We start from the raw sequence: 16,629 nt of genomic DNA, 5'->3' as shown, positions 1-16,629 counted from the left end.
CATGTAACATGGCAAAACTATTTTGATTGCAACCTACAGTCGCTGTAGGAGCAAAATAGCTTTCTGACAACAAGATGAATATACACACCAATATATCCTGTGAACCGCTTCAAATCTCTGGGAGCCTGAATGCCAAAACATTAGTGCAGCACGGTTTCTTGTTTCATGCTAATTATTGACTGATTTCTGTTAGGGAACACATAACATTTTCCTCCAGTGACAGAGAAATTTGCATACATTTTTACTGTCAGTCATATTGGTTTTAGATGGTTCCTGATTCTGTAAAAAAAAAAAAAAAAGAGCTAACTGAAAAGAAAAAAAGAACTATTATGCACCAATGAAAACATGTTTTACATATAGCATTTTTATTTGTTTGACAAAGATGTCTGCAAGAAAACAAATGTACAGAGGGGAATAATACAGTTTTTGTGATGTTATAAAACTACAAACTAAAAATAAAATTATTGGGTAAATTGGAGTTTGAATATTTAATGTATTTATACCTCAGCTTTATTGAATTCTTGCTTCTGATTAACTGACAAATGTTCCAGCTGCTCAATATCACAAAATAAGCCCTGACAGCAGCAGTGTAACCACAGTCAATGCAGCCGCACTGGGGCCCGCAACCGCCGACTGAAACAAACCTTTGGGGCGATGAAAACAAAGTGGACCGTCAAAGTGCTGGCAGATGTTTACTTGCATTATAAGGACCTGACAGAGCTCTATCTTCTTCTAAAAATCTTCATTTGTGTTCTGCTAAAGAAAGACACATCTGGGATGGCATCAGCGTAAGTGAATGAGATAATTTTCATTTTTGGGTGAAGTGTCCCTTGCTGATTCGCAAAACCATGATGTGTTTTGACCATTTGTGCATGCATGGGTGTGCGATAGCTTCTTTGGAGGTGTTTAACCCACAGCTGGTCCTCACAATATGCCGGAACAGTTTTGAGCGTGGAGACAAATTGGCATAGCAGCCATTTCAGCCCTCATTATATGAGCTACTACACTCATTTCTGCGGCGTCTCCAGGTAGCAAGGTCTTTAATAAAACGATGTACAACTGCTCCAGTACCACAAATGCAACACTCCCCGAAGCAAGCAGGTCATTCAGCTGCTCCTTCGTGACATGGCGGGCTCCCTTAAAATTGACCTTTTTCACACTCCGTGTTTTGAAACGTAGAAGTAAACGTTTGCAGGGTAAACTTCGACAGCGGTGAATGGGAGATCACAGCAAATATTATTTTCACTTACCCATTTGCTCCAAGACCAAAAAAATAATAAAAAATCCACTGTTGACTTTCCAGAAGAGTTAATAAATAGATAGTGGTGGATTAAGAGAGTCAGTTGGAAGAAGATGCCAAATGTACTGTCACTCTCAGCAGCTGAAATAGAAACCCCCTCACAGCTGTGGCAATTAATTTTTTTAACTAATTCAAGGGTAATGTTACGCAAAGCATAATGTTATAAATTTACACTCAATAATTAAAAAATGTATAATATAAAAAATTGCAAGATTAACGCTGATAAATAAGGTGGAAACATATCATCACAGTCTGTGATAAAGATCTAAAATGCGCATGACGTAGTGGATGGAAACGTGCAACGCTTTGCATTTTCTTTAGTCAAATCTTTAGAAATGTGTCTTAAAAATGCGAAACATTTGGATGAAAACCAGTGGCGTAGCCAGAATTTAATAATCAATTGTAATGATTATAAGAACACCCAATATGTTACAGAGGCCTTCTCAGATTACACGAGTCCTCTCGCAACAGGGGTCTCGCAAAATGGTCATCGTGACTCTATAGTATCGGCACTTTGGAGCCACATAATTTTTTTAAATACATTTTTTACGCTAAACATCACATTTTCTGCTGAGAACATACGGCGATGCGAATCGAAAACACTGGAGACCAGCAAACGGAAACAGGCTTCCGTTATGAATCATTGAACACTCCCACATGCAGGAAAATAGTGGATTTATTCATTTGGCAAATAATCGTAATACACTGAATAATGCTGGTCATTAATACAAAATCAGCCCCTTCTGTCATTATCTCGTACTTACTCCTTACTTAACTGTCCAGCTTTACTAATTGACCTGATCAACCCAAACTACTCCTGTAACTAAACTTCAATTTCATTTTCAGTAAACTGTGTGGTACAGTATAGCTGTTATAGGTACGAATACAAGTCCACTGATGCAATCCTTCGTGAAACGTATAAAAAATGTTTGCATTTTTTTTTTTTTTTTTTGTGTTTTGTTCTTTTTTTTAGCTTGGCAGTTAAAATCACTGTTCACAAATGTATGGAAAACATTGGTCCAAACATTCTTCAAAATATCTCCTTTTGTGTTTCACGGAAGAGAGAAAGTCATACAGGTTTCAAATGACCTGAGGTGATTTTTGGGTGAACTTTTCCTTTAAACCCAAACCTGGTTTGCTGTGAGACATTTTCAGAGAATTTTGTGGACTTAAAATATATCAAACAACCATACAAGTCCACTGATGCAGTTTCTTATACAAAAACACACAATTAGAAATGTTTACATATATTATTCATATTACCATTGCCTTCAGTTTATTAATATTTAATGAGCGGGTAGTTTGATAGTTTGCTGCCTCCTGTTGGACACACTTGAATGACGTTGTGGATGATTGTGCACTTGAGCGTAGGTCTTGTCTTGAGTAAAGAAACAATAAAAAGACAACAACACAAGTGAAGTGCAATCATCAGTCAAAATCAGCTTTGTGTTTACATCATCATTACGTCCCAGTCAGAAACTCCAGAGCAGGTTCATCTCATACTTGTGCTCCTAGTAGTTCCGCCTCACTTGATTTCTTTCTAGACAAACACGATGACGTGACTTTACTTTGCCGTTTCTTACGTTTCAACATCTTCCATTTTGTGCCGCTCTTTAATTTCCGCGAGAACTTCGGAATGATCTTGGAGCTGCACCTGTCTGACACGGGCAGTCCTGCCTTTAGTCTCGGCGCCAGCTGGTGTGATGCAAAGAACGACAGCGCTTTCGACACAAGTCGTGACCAGCATCGGCGACTTCCTTCGGTTTTTCCCATTCCATCCATCGAGCTGCCCAGGTTGTCTATTAAAGAGGGCAGATCTGTTGGGAGACAGTATCTTCGCACACATCTGAGATGTTTCGGGATGTCACTGCTGCCGTCAATACCCTGGAAACAAACCAATCCGAATCCCTGGCCTTTGCTGTCGCTGTGTATACTCGCCCACAGACAGGCGAGGGCGGAGTTAAACACAGGAGCGGTGATCGAAGAGGACTGCTGCCATTGCTCCATCCATTCTTCATCATTGCACATCTTCTCCTTGTCTTTACAACAATCTTCGGCACACCCATACATCCCAGACGCACCTTTTCTCTTCGCTACTGAATTGCTCTTCTGCCATCTCAGATAGGCCTGATGGGCGTCAGGGCTCCAGGCGATCAGGACGACACCGCCTGCCTTCTGCACGGCGTGACACTGACCGAACAGCCACGGCACGGGTCCCAGCTGAGCCAGAGAGGACTGAGAGCGACACTGCGCCCACTGCGCCAGCCTCACGTCCATGAACAGCTCCCCCTGCAGGCCAGATGCCAAAGAACACACGGCAGTAACGTGGGCTGTATTGTCAGACGAGCACACGAGCAGCAAGGGTCTCCTTTCAGCAGAACGCCACACTGTAGAAAAACAAAGACATTCAATTTTCTAGATCCCAGGGCTTTACATCACAAGTGCAACACACTATCGGCTCTATCAGTTGAGCTTCCACACAATTTGATCACACTCAAACAAGCTTGTAAATGTTGTTGAATATGTAATGCAAACGTTAAAATGAGTCATGCACTATAGTAAAAGTGTTTAGATATCACTGTGTGAGAAACAGGGCGAAAAGTGTTTATAAACTGATAATCTAACAATTTACTCGTGATTTGTGAATAAAAGTCATTGTTGTTGTAGCACCTCCAGTGTTCATTTCACCAGGAAACTGCCACGATACGTACAACGAGCCATGTAAAATTATTTTGATAGTATGTAGGAATAGTAACGTGATTCTATAAAACCAGGTTGGATTATTTTTGTGTTTCTTATATATATATATATATATATATATATATATATATATAACATTTGTGGGAATCACCATAGGACCACAAGGGGGTTCTAGGGAGTAAGCAGAAAATGTATAAGTAAACAAGTATAAATTATGTAAAAATAAGTTTCAAATTACAGATTTTGCTATTATTACAGTTTATTTCTGCTTTTTAAAGACTGGTCGGGAATCATGAGATTAATCACTATTATTTTATTCTTTTGACAGCCATAGTTTTTAACAGAAAGAAAGTAAAACAAACTGGCATATAGAAAAACATTCTAGAACCTTTAGCTGCCACCTTTAACTTGCTCACTGGAGGTTATAAGGCAATATTTTCTCTTTTTGGTGCTTTGAAAATAAACATTTCTTCTAAAAAAAAAAAAAAAAAAAAACGAATTTAAATTTAATTTAAAACAAATTCTGGTTTATACATTTAATATTACTCTAATTGTGAAAATAATATACAAAAAAACATACATTGTAAATTACATTTTTTTTTTTAGTCAAGTCATTTTTATTTGCAGCTTTACAGTAAATTATGATTCAGCACAAAATCCTGTAACATAGTAATGTCTTCGAGTCATAATAATGCTGTTAAAAAAAGAAAAAGAAAAAAAAAGATGATTGTAAATTGTGCCTTAAAATAAATAATAGAAAATAATTATATTTATATTTAGAACCCCAACGAGCAAGCTGAAGGTGACTGTGGCAGGGAACACAAAACTCCATCAGATGTTGATTAATGGAGAAAAATAACATTTTGAGAAACCAGACTCACTGTGGGGGCCAGTTCCCCTCTGACTAACATCATGAATATAATGCCAATATTACGTATGTATAGTGCAAGTCATGGTTTATAATTAGTAAACTAAGTAAGTGTTAAGGGCCAGTGTTTAAACAAAAAGATATTGTGAGATAATATTTGACAGTATTTTAATCATTTCTTTTTAACACAGTCTCAGGATAACACATAATAATTTGCACAAACGGCGAAGTCGTAAGATATCGTTTGACTTGGCTCATATGAAAAGGTCAAGTTTTTATTCGCATAGAGACCAACCAATCAACAAACAATTTCAAATCGATACAGTACAGGCATCAAATTTGAGCTTGCCTCCAATCAAGCTCTTTATTTCATTTGTATTATTATTACTGATTTCATGTTTATTAACGCAATACAAATGAATGATGTATATGTCAATAACCTGTAATACACTTCCCTCATCTAATTCCAAACCCTGATGTTTTCATTTTTTGTGGTACACACGTTACTTTTCTATTAAAATCCTGGTCAGGTTAAGATTTGGGTTTGGGGTTACACTTGGGAAAAATCATAACATTGTTCGTAGGTTAATTTAATTTTCTCTATGGGAGCAAAAGAGGCAAGTTTTTATATGAGCCAACAATTTCTTATGATTTTGCCTTCTTGTAGTATTATTATGGCTTCTCATGAGATCAGGTTGTTTCTTTAGTACAGTGACCATCTAATATGGAAGCCCAGGAGTGCCGATTAAAAAAGAATTAAGAAATAAATGATCAATCTGTTAATTTGAAAATAAAAATGTGGATAAACCAATTTATAAATGGGCAAATACATAGACACATTTAAATACGAATATTTAATTCATGTTTAAAAATGTCATTATATTTAACAATAAAATAGTGCATTAATAAATCATGTATTTAATTCTTGTTTAAAATGCAAATGAAACAATAAAAAAACACATTAATAAGTCACTTTTAAATGCACCTTTTAAAAAAGTCACAAAAGTCTTTTGTATTTGATGTTGATTGATTAAATAAATCCCAGCCACAATTGGGCATTTACTTCAATTAATCTATTTAATTTGGGTATTTGTTTTGCTGAGCAAGTTCAAAATATTTGAAGGTAATTATCACCCCCCTGTGTCTGTTAAGCATGTACACTGGGATGGGAATGCATGCTTGTGTAGAGTGTGCTTCAGGCCAAAATTCCAAAAAGAGATGTTTCTGCACTGACCTGATGTGCTTCTTTTGAGAAAGTAGCATGTGATGCAGACCAGCACTGTCACTGTAACCATGAGGGTAAATGCAGCACCAATGATGAGCCCCCATCTCCTGTGAGTGTCTGTGAAAGTTAGGAGTTCACAGTGAGTGTGTGTGTATTTATGTTAATCTATCAGCATACTCTAATGATTATGCAGCTTTCCACTTACACTCAGGACAAATGATTCGTCTGCCAAGGAGAAATGGATCCAAGCACCACACCTACAGACAGATAGTCAACATCAGCTGACGGACACATTCATGGGCTGTATTGAGAATGGAAAACTAGTGTGCTGCTTACTGTGCAGTCTACTGCCTACTATTACAAAAATAGGATGTGTAACAGTTTGCATTGTGCAATGATAAGCATTTCAATGCTACAGTGTCACATGACCTCACTACATTTCATGATCATTTCTATTATAGTCTCAGAAATAACCCTTACAAAAATATTATATACCATGTACTATTGTACAGTGATGGTAACGGATGATAATACCATGATATTTTGATATATACTACGATACATACTGAATGAATACCATATTCATGTACCAAAGTATGTTACTCGGACCAACTTTATATTAGGTAGCCTTAACTAATATGTACTTAACCATTTAATACAATGTATTTATTATGTACATACATGTTGTTGCATTGTAATTACATTTAAAGTACTTGCATTTAATTACATTTGTAGTTACACTGTTAACTTTACCCCCAACCCAACCCTTACCCCAAAACCTAACTCTAACCCCTAATCCTAATCCTTACCCTACCCGTACCTCAACCTCAGTAACAACAAATGTGATTACACAGTAAATACATAGTCTTGTATGTATTTAATGTTAGTACTTAGTAGTTAAGGCCACCTGTTACTCCAAGGCAAATTCTTAAAAAAGATGGTAATACCAAGGTACATTTTTTTTAAAATTTTTTTTTTTAGTTAGGGATAGTTCACCCAAAAATGAAAATTCTCTCATCATTTACTCACCCTCCTGCCATCACAGATGTGTAATTTTCTTTCTTCTGCTGAACACAAATGAAGATTTTTAGAAGAATATTTCAGCTCTGTAGGTCCATACAATGCAAGTTAATGGTGACCAGAACTTTATAGCTCCAAAACGGACATAAAGGCAGCATAAAAGTAATCCATAAGACTCCAGTGATTAAATCAACATCTTTTGAAGTGATATGATGGGTGAGAAATGAATGAATGAAATGAATATTTAAGTCCTTTTTTTACTATCACTCACCACATTTGACCAGCTCCAACCAGTAGGTGGCGATATGCATGAAGAATGCAAAACGCCAAAAAATGAAAGTGGAGATTTATAGTAAAAAATACGTACATTATTATCTGTTTCTCACCCACACTTATCATATCACTTCTGAAGACATTGATTTATCCACTGGATTACTTTTATGCTGATTTTATGTGCTTTTGGAGCTACAATGTTCTGGTCACCATTCACTTGCATTGAATGGACCTACAGAGCTGAAATATTCTTCTCAAAATTTTCATTTGTGTTCTGCAGAAGAAAGAAAGTCATACATATCTGGGATGGCATGAGGGCGAGTAAATGATTTCTCATTTTTGGGTGAACTATTCCTTTAAATCTTGGCAATCGGACTAAATAATGAGAAAGAGATTGTGGTTGTTAAAAATCACAGTTGATGTTAATTCCAGTTCATTCATCACACTGGAAATAGAAGGTCAAGTCAAGAGTGTTGCATTGTGGGATACAGAATTCAGAATATGAGACAAGTTATGTTTGAATAAAGCAAAGAAAAATCAAGGGAAATATCACTTTTTATTTGCTGTCATTTCTAGTCAAGTTTTCATTTTACCAAATTGAGTGTGAAAATATGATTAAATTGTGTGTATTTAGGATACATCAAATGTTAGCTATTAAATTAGTCTCAGCAAGACAAAGAAGTCGATCGTTTTATTTGAAAAGTGTTAAAAATGTCATTTCCATCAGCATCATTTCCAGCACAGAATTCTATTAAACACAATACAGAATTTGAGATGAGCTGGAAATGAATGACATAAATCTCCTGTGATACAGAAACACACACTGTTGGACATTGTTAGTAGACAATTTAAATCAACTAGTGCGAGTGTGAAACATGATTTAACTTCACTTTCTAGAAGTCCACAGTGCTGAAAGTACCCAAAGTTTAAGAAACATCCATATACTAAAAACAGTAAGAAATGGTTAGAACAGGAAGCTAGAATGCTATTCTGAACATATTACAGATAGTGATTAACAGTTAGACATAGAAAGACATGAAACAGGTAACATATGCATCTGTCTTGTTACCTGTACACACAGTTCTGATGAGAGGAAGGGAAACGGCACACTAAACTCAGACTCTGTGGTGCCCCCGTCCTGAGGAGAGTGGTATAAACATATAAGTTGTGCCTGAGATTGAATATCTTAACAAAACAAAACTTGATATGATACAGACTGAATAATGAAGGGAAAGCAGTAAACAACAGGTGTCCTGCACATATGTTTGCACATGGACACAGTGTTTTAGGATGAAGCACCTTATGACATGCTTCAATGAAAAGACTCGGGACAGAAGCTCCGTTACTAACCACATGGCGTGAGATGACAGGTCCATCAGACGCACACTGTGCTCCGTCTCTGACACACAGCTGAGCAGCAAAAGAAGCTGCTGTGGTAGATGTGAGTCGCACATGCAGGTGCAGAGATCCAGGAACAACGGTCACACTCCATTCAGACTTCCCCTCTGAGAAAAGCACATCAAATAACAGGCAGAGAGCAGGACAGCAGTACGTTGCTCAGTGACAATGCTGTCTGTATATACTCTTACCTGACACAAAGGGGCAGAAGACTTGATGACTGCCATTTAGAGAAAACTGCAATGAAACAAACAAATACACGTTAAATGCAGCTGCAAACGGCAGAAGACAATTTTCATGGTCTATTGATGTGTGTTCGGGTGTGTATTACCTTTACACACATATGAGGGTGTTTATCGACGGCAGACACATTATATTTCTGGTGAAAAAGCAGAGGAAAATGCTTTCAATGGCTATCTTTGGAATAGCATACTGTCATACTACTCAAACTATTTCTGCAGTATTAAGTGTGTATACTATGCGCAGTATGCACATTTATGTCTGCTACCATTACTAAAATAGTACTTTTTTTGTAAGGGTTATTTTTTAGAAGATAACTGAAATCAAACCTGTAATGTAGTGAGATCATGTGACATCAATTTCACATGCTACTGTTTGAAACGCTGATTGTTGCATATTGCATTCTAGTGTTCATTTGCACAGTTTATTTTATTTTATTCATACTGTTGACAAAAAATGTCCTTTAAATTTAGTCAATATTTCATCATGTCATATTCATTAATTTGTCAATTTGAAATGAAATGGCATATAATTTTGGCAGACAAAATAACATTTTAGTTGATGATAACGTGCAAAATGACAAAAAACGTGTCAAACTGTAACAGACCAAACTTTCATCAAATATTGAAATAGTATAAATTACTTATAATTATTTAAACATGTATCAGACGTGTTAAAGATGAATATGAAAATGTTTAATATGTTTGAATGGCTTTTATATTTATATTTTTATAGAGGTTGCACAAATTACTGTCATATTAATGTTACACATTTTAAATAGAATTAATAACACAAATATCGGGGCCTGGGTAGCTCAGTGGTAAAAGACGCTGGCTACCACCCCTGGAGTTCGCTAGTTCGAATCCCAGGGTGTGCTGAGTGACTCCAGCCAGGTCTCCTGAGCAACCAAATTGGCCTGGTTGCTAGGGAGGTTAGAGTCACATGGAGTAACCTCCTCGTGATCGCTATAATGTGGTTCGTTCTCGGTGGGGCGCGTGGTGAGTTGAGCGCGGATGCCACGGTGGATGGTGTGAAGCCTCCACATGCGCTATGTCTCCGTGAAAATGCACTCAACAAGCAACTGGGATTCATCCTCCTCCACCCGGATTGAGGCGGGTCACTACGCCACCATAAGGACTTAAAAGCGCATTGGGAATTGGGCATTCCAAAATCAACAAAAAAAAATTATAAATATCATCTTGCAAGAAAACTCAGCAAAGTAGCTATAGAAATCACTTCGGTGGTGGTGCGGGACTCAGATTTCCGTAAAGGTTGGGTTACAAGTTGTATGGATGTTTTCACATTTGAGTTTTCTTTAAATCTGTGCGTGCTTGTAAATTATTTTTTCAAGCGCAGGATAATCGCCTCAGGTGAGTCAAGTCCCGTCTTTCACCTGACCATGTTGACGTGTCAATTTTGCTCATCAAAAAATGTATGCTTTTGAGTAAGTAGCCTAGAAAATGACTGTTTATTTTCAACGAGGTCCCGACTGCTTAACGGGTTTTCATCTGTGTGCACATCATGTTTAGAATACATTAGGTTTATTGTAGCTACATCACAGGCCTATTTGTTCTATCCTATAGATTTTATATTTATTTTTTTCATCGTAACTGTTATTTGACACTCTTTACAGAACAGCTGTCATATTAGATCAATGGCTAATGCACGACTGCACATCATGAAATATGCGCAACTTTTCAGCGCATTTTTTTTTCTCATAGATTTGGCTTACCTGTTAATTATTTTCAACAATGTCCTGACTGTTTTAATATGTTAAGTAACTTTACTTGGTGAATTCCGTTCAGAACAGGCTATTAGGGTTGCTCTATTGGTCCTGCACTATTCATTCAATTGTTTTCAAAAAATATGCCCGTATTCTCTAACGTTGATTCAGTGAATGAGTGTCATGTTCTATATTTGATGTACAATGATCATAATGCAGGCGAGAACATCGCAGATAAATGCCCCTTTTCCACGGAATTTAGCGTCAGATTTGGAATTGAATAAGTATTTGAAATGGGTCGCATAAACACAATTTTTGACTGTTTTCTGAAGGTTGGTTTCGTAGTCGACTCCCAGTTTCATTTAAACGTCAGTGAAATTAGTTGTTCCGCACATCCCTAGTACATACCTATAAATAGTAAATCTTTAGAAACTGATAATTTTGCAGTGGTCTCTTAATTTTTTCCAGAGCTGTATGTGACATATTACAACTGTCATCTGAACAGACAGTGAAGACAATGATCAGGCGAACTTGAACTAAATTAAACGAAAAACACGCTTTATGTAACACAATACTTTAAGTTTTTTTTGGTATTGAATGGCAAGTATATTCATAACTGACATCTGGCATCTTATGTTTTTAACTGAGTGTGCCTATGATGCCTTAAAATACTGCCTACATAGGCAACCCACCTGATTTTTGAACAGTGGCATAGTCACCATGTTAGTCATAAACAGAACGAGTCCTCCTGAACTGTCTGGAGGTTTGGATGTTCTAGATAAGGACTGACTGACACTGTAAAATGGCACATTTATTCATTGTAGATTTGATCTCGGACAGAGAAATGTAGTGACATATTATAGGACGTCGAATAGTCATTTGATGTCATTTAACGTAACATGAGATCACATTAAACTCTAATGACGATGCGTGAGCGTAACACTGCAGCTCTCACCTGACTGAGGAGAGGAAGAATTACACAGATCACAGTCCAGATGCACTCTAAACTTTCCAAACAGTTTCAGGTGATGTCACAAAGTATGAGGGAATTATATAAAAATACAAAATAAGTAAATACAGAAGCACTCTCGTCGTGGAATAAGTGGAGCTGGAGCTCTTTAAAGGAAACACCCTGGCGTTACATCTTTAATGCAGTTATATTTAATGTGTTATAGCTTTATTAAAGATAAAATAATACGGAAGCAGATCATGTAAATAACTACAAACTCCGAAACGGTCATTTCTCTGTGCTGTCAGTGCCTCCTCTATGAGTTGTGTGAATGTCCCGATCTGAGGGGGAGAGACTGAAACTGCACTGGGTGATGCACACTCTGTCACGGGACGCTCATCCCTCGAGCGCACACGCTTAATGCAGCTAGATTATAACATGATGACTCGTGACTTATTGAATCATATTATATGTGTCTCTGTGCATTTCTTATCGTGAAGAAAATTATTAATAAAGCTGCGTATTGACAAGAGAGAGTTTGTTATTTGTGAGTTAAAGATGGATTGAAGTGAACAGAAAGGTGAGAGAGGGTAGTCTTCACCCCATTATAAGTGGCTTGATTCATGCATCCTTCACAAAGATTAATCTGCCCGATTCCAGTCTTCTGGAAACACCCCCAGATCGTCACTGATCCTCCACCTGGTCGTCTAATGGTTAGACTAGACCTGGAGATGCCTTCAAGCCACAGTGTCTTGCACCCACTGTGAAATTTGGTGAAGGATCAGTGATGTGCTTCACAAGTGCTTCAGCAAGGCTGGGCAGATGTGTCTTTGTGAAGGATGCATGAATCAAGCCACATACAAGGTTATCCTAGAAGAAATCTTGCTTCCTTCTGTTCTGACAATGTTCCTCAACTCTGAGTATTGGTTTTTCCCAGCAGAACAATGCTCCATGCCCCACAGACAGGTCAATCAAGGTGTGGATGGAGGACCACCGGATCAAGACCCTGTCATAGCCAGCCCAATCTCTAGACCTGAACCCCATTGAAAACCTCTGGAATGTGATCAAGAGGAAGATGGATGGCCACAAGCCATCAAACAAAGCCGAGCTGCTTGAATTTTTGCACCAGGAGTGGCATAAAGTCACCCAACAGCAATATGAAAGACTGGTAGAGATGTATGAAAGCTGTGATTGAAAATTAGGGTTATTCCACCAAATATTGATTTCTGAACTCTTCCTAAGTTAAAACATTAATATTGTGTTAAAAAATGAATATTAACTTATTTTCTTGGCATTATTTGAGGTCTGATAACACAGCATCTTTTTTGTTATTTTGACCAGTTTTGTCATTTTCTGCAAATAAATGCTCTAAATGACAATATTTTTATTTGAAATTTGGGAGGAATGTTGTCAGTACTTTATAGAATAAAACAAAAATGTAAATTTTACTCAAACATATACCTATAAATAGTAAATCCAGAGAAACTGGTAATTTTGCAGTGGTCTCTAAATTTTTTCAGAGCTGTATATAAGATGTGTTTGAGTGAGGTAATTAGCCCGTTAGTAAAGTTCATTGTCCAGCTGTTCAGCGGGGAAATGCATACTGGATTATTTCAATTCTTTTAGATTTGTTTTTGAATAAAATTAAACAAACAAATAAATAAATAAATAAAAAGTGTTAGTGCATTGCTAATATCTTTACAGTATTATTTTTTTCTTGTCATATTAACAATGTTGCGTACTGTTTCACATACAATTTTTTAAAAACAGTAGGCAGTAGACAGTATATTCTGCACAGTGTGCAGTGTGTGTGGTGAGCTACCATTTCATCCTCACATTGCCAATATGTCGTCTCTGTTCATCACTGCTCTTATGATCACCTACCAGGTGCTGTGTGCTGTACAGGGTGGAGTTGGGGGCAGGGACACAGTAAAAGCTCCGCCCATGAATAAGCCAGCACAGAGAGACAGAGGGATTTGATTGGTCAGAGGGGCAGACAGGCTCCCAATGCAGAACAGAGCCGAGAACTCTAGCTGAACTCGAAGACAAGATATCACCTCCCTCTGCAAGAGCAGGACAGAAATTACAGTGCAGATCAAGCACACAATTCAAATAAATACACAATAGGGCTACACCAACACCGACAAAGGCACTTCAGGGGTTCCACACTGGGACAGTGGCTTAAAGAGGAACCATCATTTGCAAAGTTGGGTCACTCTGTCAACTCAACCAGAGGTCCCAGGATAACAATTTTTATTTTTAATTATTATTATTTATTTATTTTTTTTCTGGTGAAAAATACTCATAAATACTGACAAAAAAGCCAAAATTTTTAATTTATATTCACTGAGCAATGCATTATTTTGCAGTGGAGGTTCAAAGTGACCATTTTTCACCTGTGATTTTAAAGATGCAGTATGCAAGATTCAGAAACCCTTGTTATTAATGACACCTGTGGCCGTTAAGTGAACTGCAGCCAGCTACCTGTTGCTCATGCTTGCGCTCATGCACACACTCCATAGGGACTTGAGCGAGCGAGCATCGGCCAAAACAATGACGTAACATACAAAGAGACTGAATGTGATTCACCGGCATCATGCTGACAGATGAGATAGCATAATTAAATTTACACAGTTATGATTGATTTACTGCAAACTTTGAGACTAAACTAAAACTACTTATCAGCTAACATAGCATACTGATACACACATACAGCTACAGTACATACTACCGAACTATACCAGACATTTATGTTGCACTATTGTATGTTTTTTATGTCATATGCTGTACTACGATCAAGAAACCAGCGTATTCACTTAAATTTATCCTGTACACCTGACTTTTAGTATAAAGAGAAGATCATTGGAATTATTTGAAAGTTACAAAGAAAGGTAGCTTGCAATTCGTCAGCGTTAGCAGGCAAAAATGACACAGATCAATCCTTATGGCACTATATTTCACATGCTTTGCAGTTATGTAAGCTTACCTGTCCAATAAGAAGAACGCCAATTCAGGGTCGGTTATAATCCCCAAAACCAAACAAAGGTCCCTCCAGGAATCAAATGCCCTGCTGATGTTCACTCTAGTTTTCGCTCGACCACAATCACGTTCCTGATAGATAGATAAATGTTTTTTTTTTTTTTTTGGCTTACTCTGAGTTTGTGTAGGAGTCGGTGTTGTGCTGGGAGCCGGACGTTTGCTGGATTCCATCTCTAAGATAACGTTACCTAGTGTTGCAGTTTGTTGTCGCTGTTGAATAGCGGAAGAGAAGCACTGAGGCAAGGCTCTCGGGAGCGCACATAAACGTCATGTCCTTTGGATTTTCCCGGCAAAAGCGACCTGCTACCTTCACATGAAAATTAGTCTACAGGCTTTAATAGGCAACCTAGGAAGTCTGGGAAGGGCTCATTTTTTAAGTTGCATTACAAGCCGTTCACACATTGGCAAAAAAAAAAAATTTGTTACATACTGCACCTTTAAGCAAAACAACAGATAAAAAAGAAATAACCTTAGAAAGGTGTCAGTGTGATTTTTTTTATTTTGTACACAGAGATGGGTACATCTGTTACAAAAATCAGTTGACTTCAACACCTCTTGTTGTATTACTGTATATGTGTCAGGTGTATTTTGTTGATTCATGTCTTTTATTTTGAAATGTTTAGTTCTTGTTTCCCTTGTCATGTGATTCCCGTTTTCCCTCCATGTTCATGTGTCATGTTTTCATTGGTTTATTGTTTAATTATCTTGTTATCAGTTCTGTTTGTTCATTGGTTTATGTTCCCCCATGTCCATGTATTTCAGCCTCATGTTTTCCATTGTGTAGTTGTCTAGTATTGAATGTGATGAATGTGTTTGGTACGCTGTAGTCAAGTCAAGCCATAGTCAAGTCAAGTCAAGTCAAGTCTAGTCTAATTTAGTCAAGTTCATGTTTATGTTTTATGTTTAACATTTCTAGTTAGGGTTTTTTGGTTCACGGTTGTAAATAAACTGCACTTGGGTTCTTCATCTTCACGTCTTCGTCATTGCCATCATTGTCAGCAGTTCCAGCATACGTTACAATATGCCAATGATGGGATTCTAAAAGTGGGGAAAAAACACTTTTTTTGTGTTGTTTTTCCGAAGCTGGAGTGCCTATAACTCCAGAAGTATTAAAGATATCTTAATGTCCTTTAAGATTCTTGTTCAAAACATTTCTCTTCATATCTTCATTTTTAAGACTCTATATGGTTAAATCCCAGAGATATGGGGCTCTCAGTGTGGTTCCATCCAAAAAAAATGGTTAAATTTGATCAATTTTCAATGGTTGAAAACCAAATGTGGGTCACATGGTATGGAGCTAGTTTTTCGTATCAAACAAAAACAAAGGTCTGATGCACAAATAATGTGAAGCTTGAAATGTAACTTTGTTTATTCACATTAAAACAATAATGTCAAAATCTCGATCAAATAAGTTTATTTCCATGTGGCTCCATCTGTAAATTTCAGTTAAATGTCCCCCATTTTTGTAATAGAACTACATATCTTTGTGTACAAATAAAATAATGATACCGCCAAGTTTCTTTTTTAACCTATAGTTTTGTTTCAAAATTGAATGTGAAAATGGTCATGGTGTTTGAAAAATGCACGTGCGTGGAACAGACCGGATAACAAACGTCATAGGATGGAGCCCAACAACATGTCAACACGGCGGAAAGAATTCAACATTTCTGGGAGTACAGTGGGAAAATCACAGCTACTATAAACTACACCCATTTATACACCAATGTAAAATATCGACTGTCCCTCACGTCCGCATATATGCGCTTGTACATTGGGGGAATCCCAGAGTTTTATGTAAGAGGGAAACCCCACTACTGTCACAATTCAGCTGCAGGTCGTGATAGAAACAAAAGCAGCAACGACTCTGGAATATCTGGAAATAAAACCATTTATA

General features: G+C 37.2%; 1 protein-coding gene across 1 annotated transcript in view; it reads right to left on the bottom strand.

The window, feature by feature from the left end:
- Positions 1–1,958: 1,958 nt before the first annotated feature.
- LOC127424012 (interleukin-17 receptor E-like) overlaps positions 1,959–16,629 on the bottom strand; it is a 29,235-nt gene continuing 14,564 nt past the window's right edge. The window contains exons 10-17 of the mRNA XM_051668772.1: positions 13,581–13,759; positions 9,116–9,163; positions 8,976–9,021; positions 8,737–8,891; positions 8,456–8,524; positions 6,299–6,350; positions 6,103–6,210; positions 1,959–3,687 (exon numbers count right to left, since the gene is read on the bottom strand). Coding sequence (XP_051524732.1) covers positions 2,798–3,687; positions 6,103–6,210; positions 6,299–6,350; positions 8,456–8,524; positions 8,737–8,891; positions 8,976–9,021; positions 9,116–9,163; positions 13,581–13,759 — 1,547 coding nt within the window. The 3' untranslated portion in view covers positions 1,959–2,797. The remainder of the gene's footprint in view (positions 3,688–6,102; positions 6,211–6,298; positions 6,351–8,455; positions 8,525–8,736; positions 8,892–8,975; positions 9,022–9,115; positions 9,164–13,580; positions 13,760–16,629) is intronic.

This window comes from Myxocyprinus asiaticus, chromosome 33 (genome assembly GCF_019703515.2).
Source record: "Myxocyprinus asiaticus isolate MX2 ecotype Aquarium Trade chromosome 33, UBuf_Myxa_2, whole genome shotgun sequence".
Classification (NCBI taxonomy): Eukaryota; Metazoa; Chordata; class Actinopteri; order Cypriniformes; family Catostomidae; genus Myxocyprinus; species Myxocyprinus asiaticus.
This window is presented reverse-complemented; position numbering and strand designations above follow the sequence as displayed.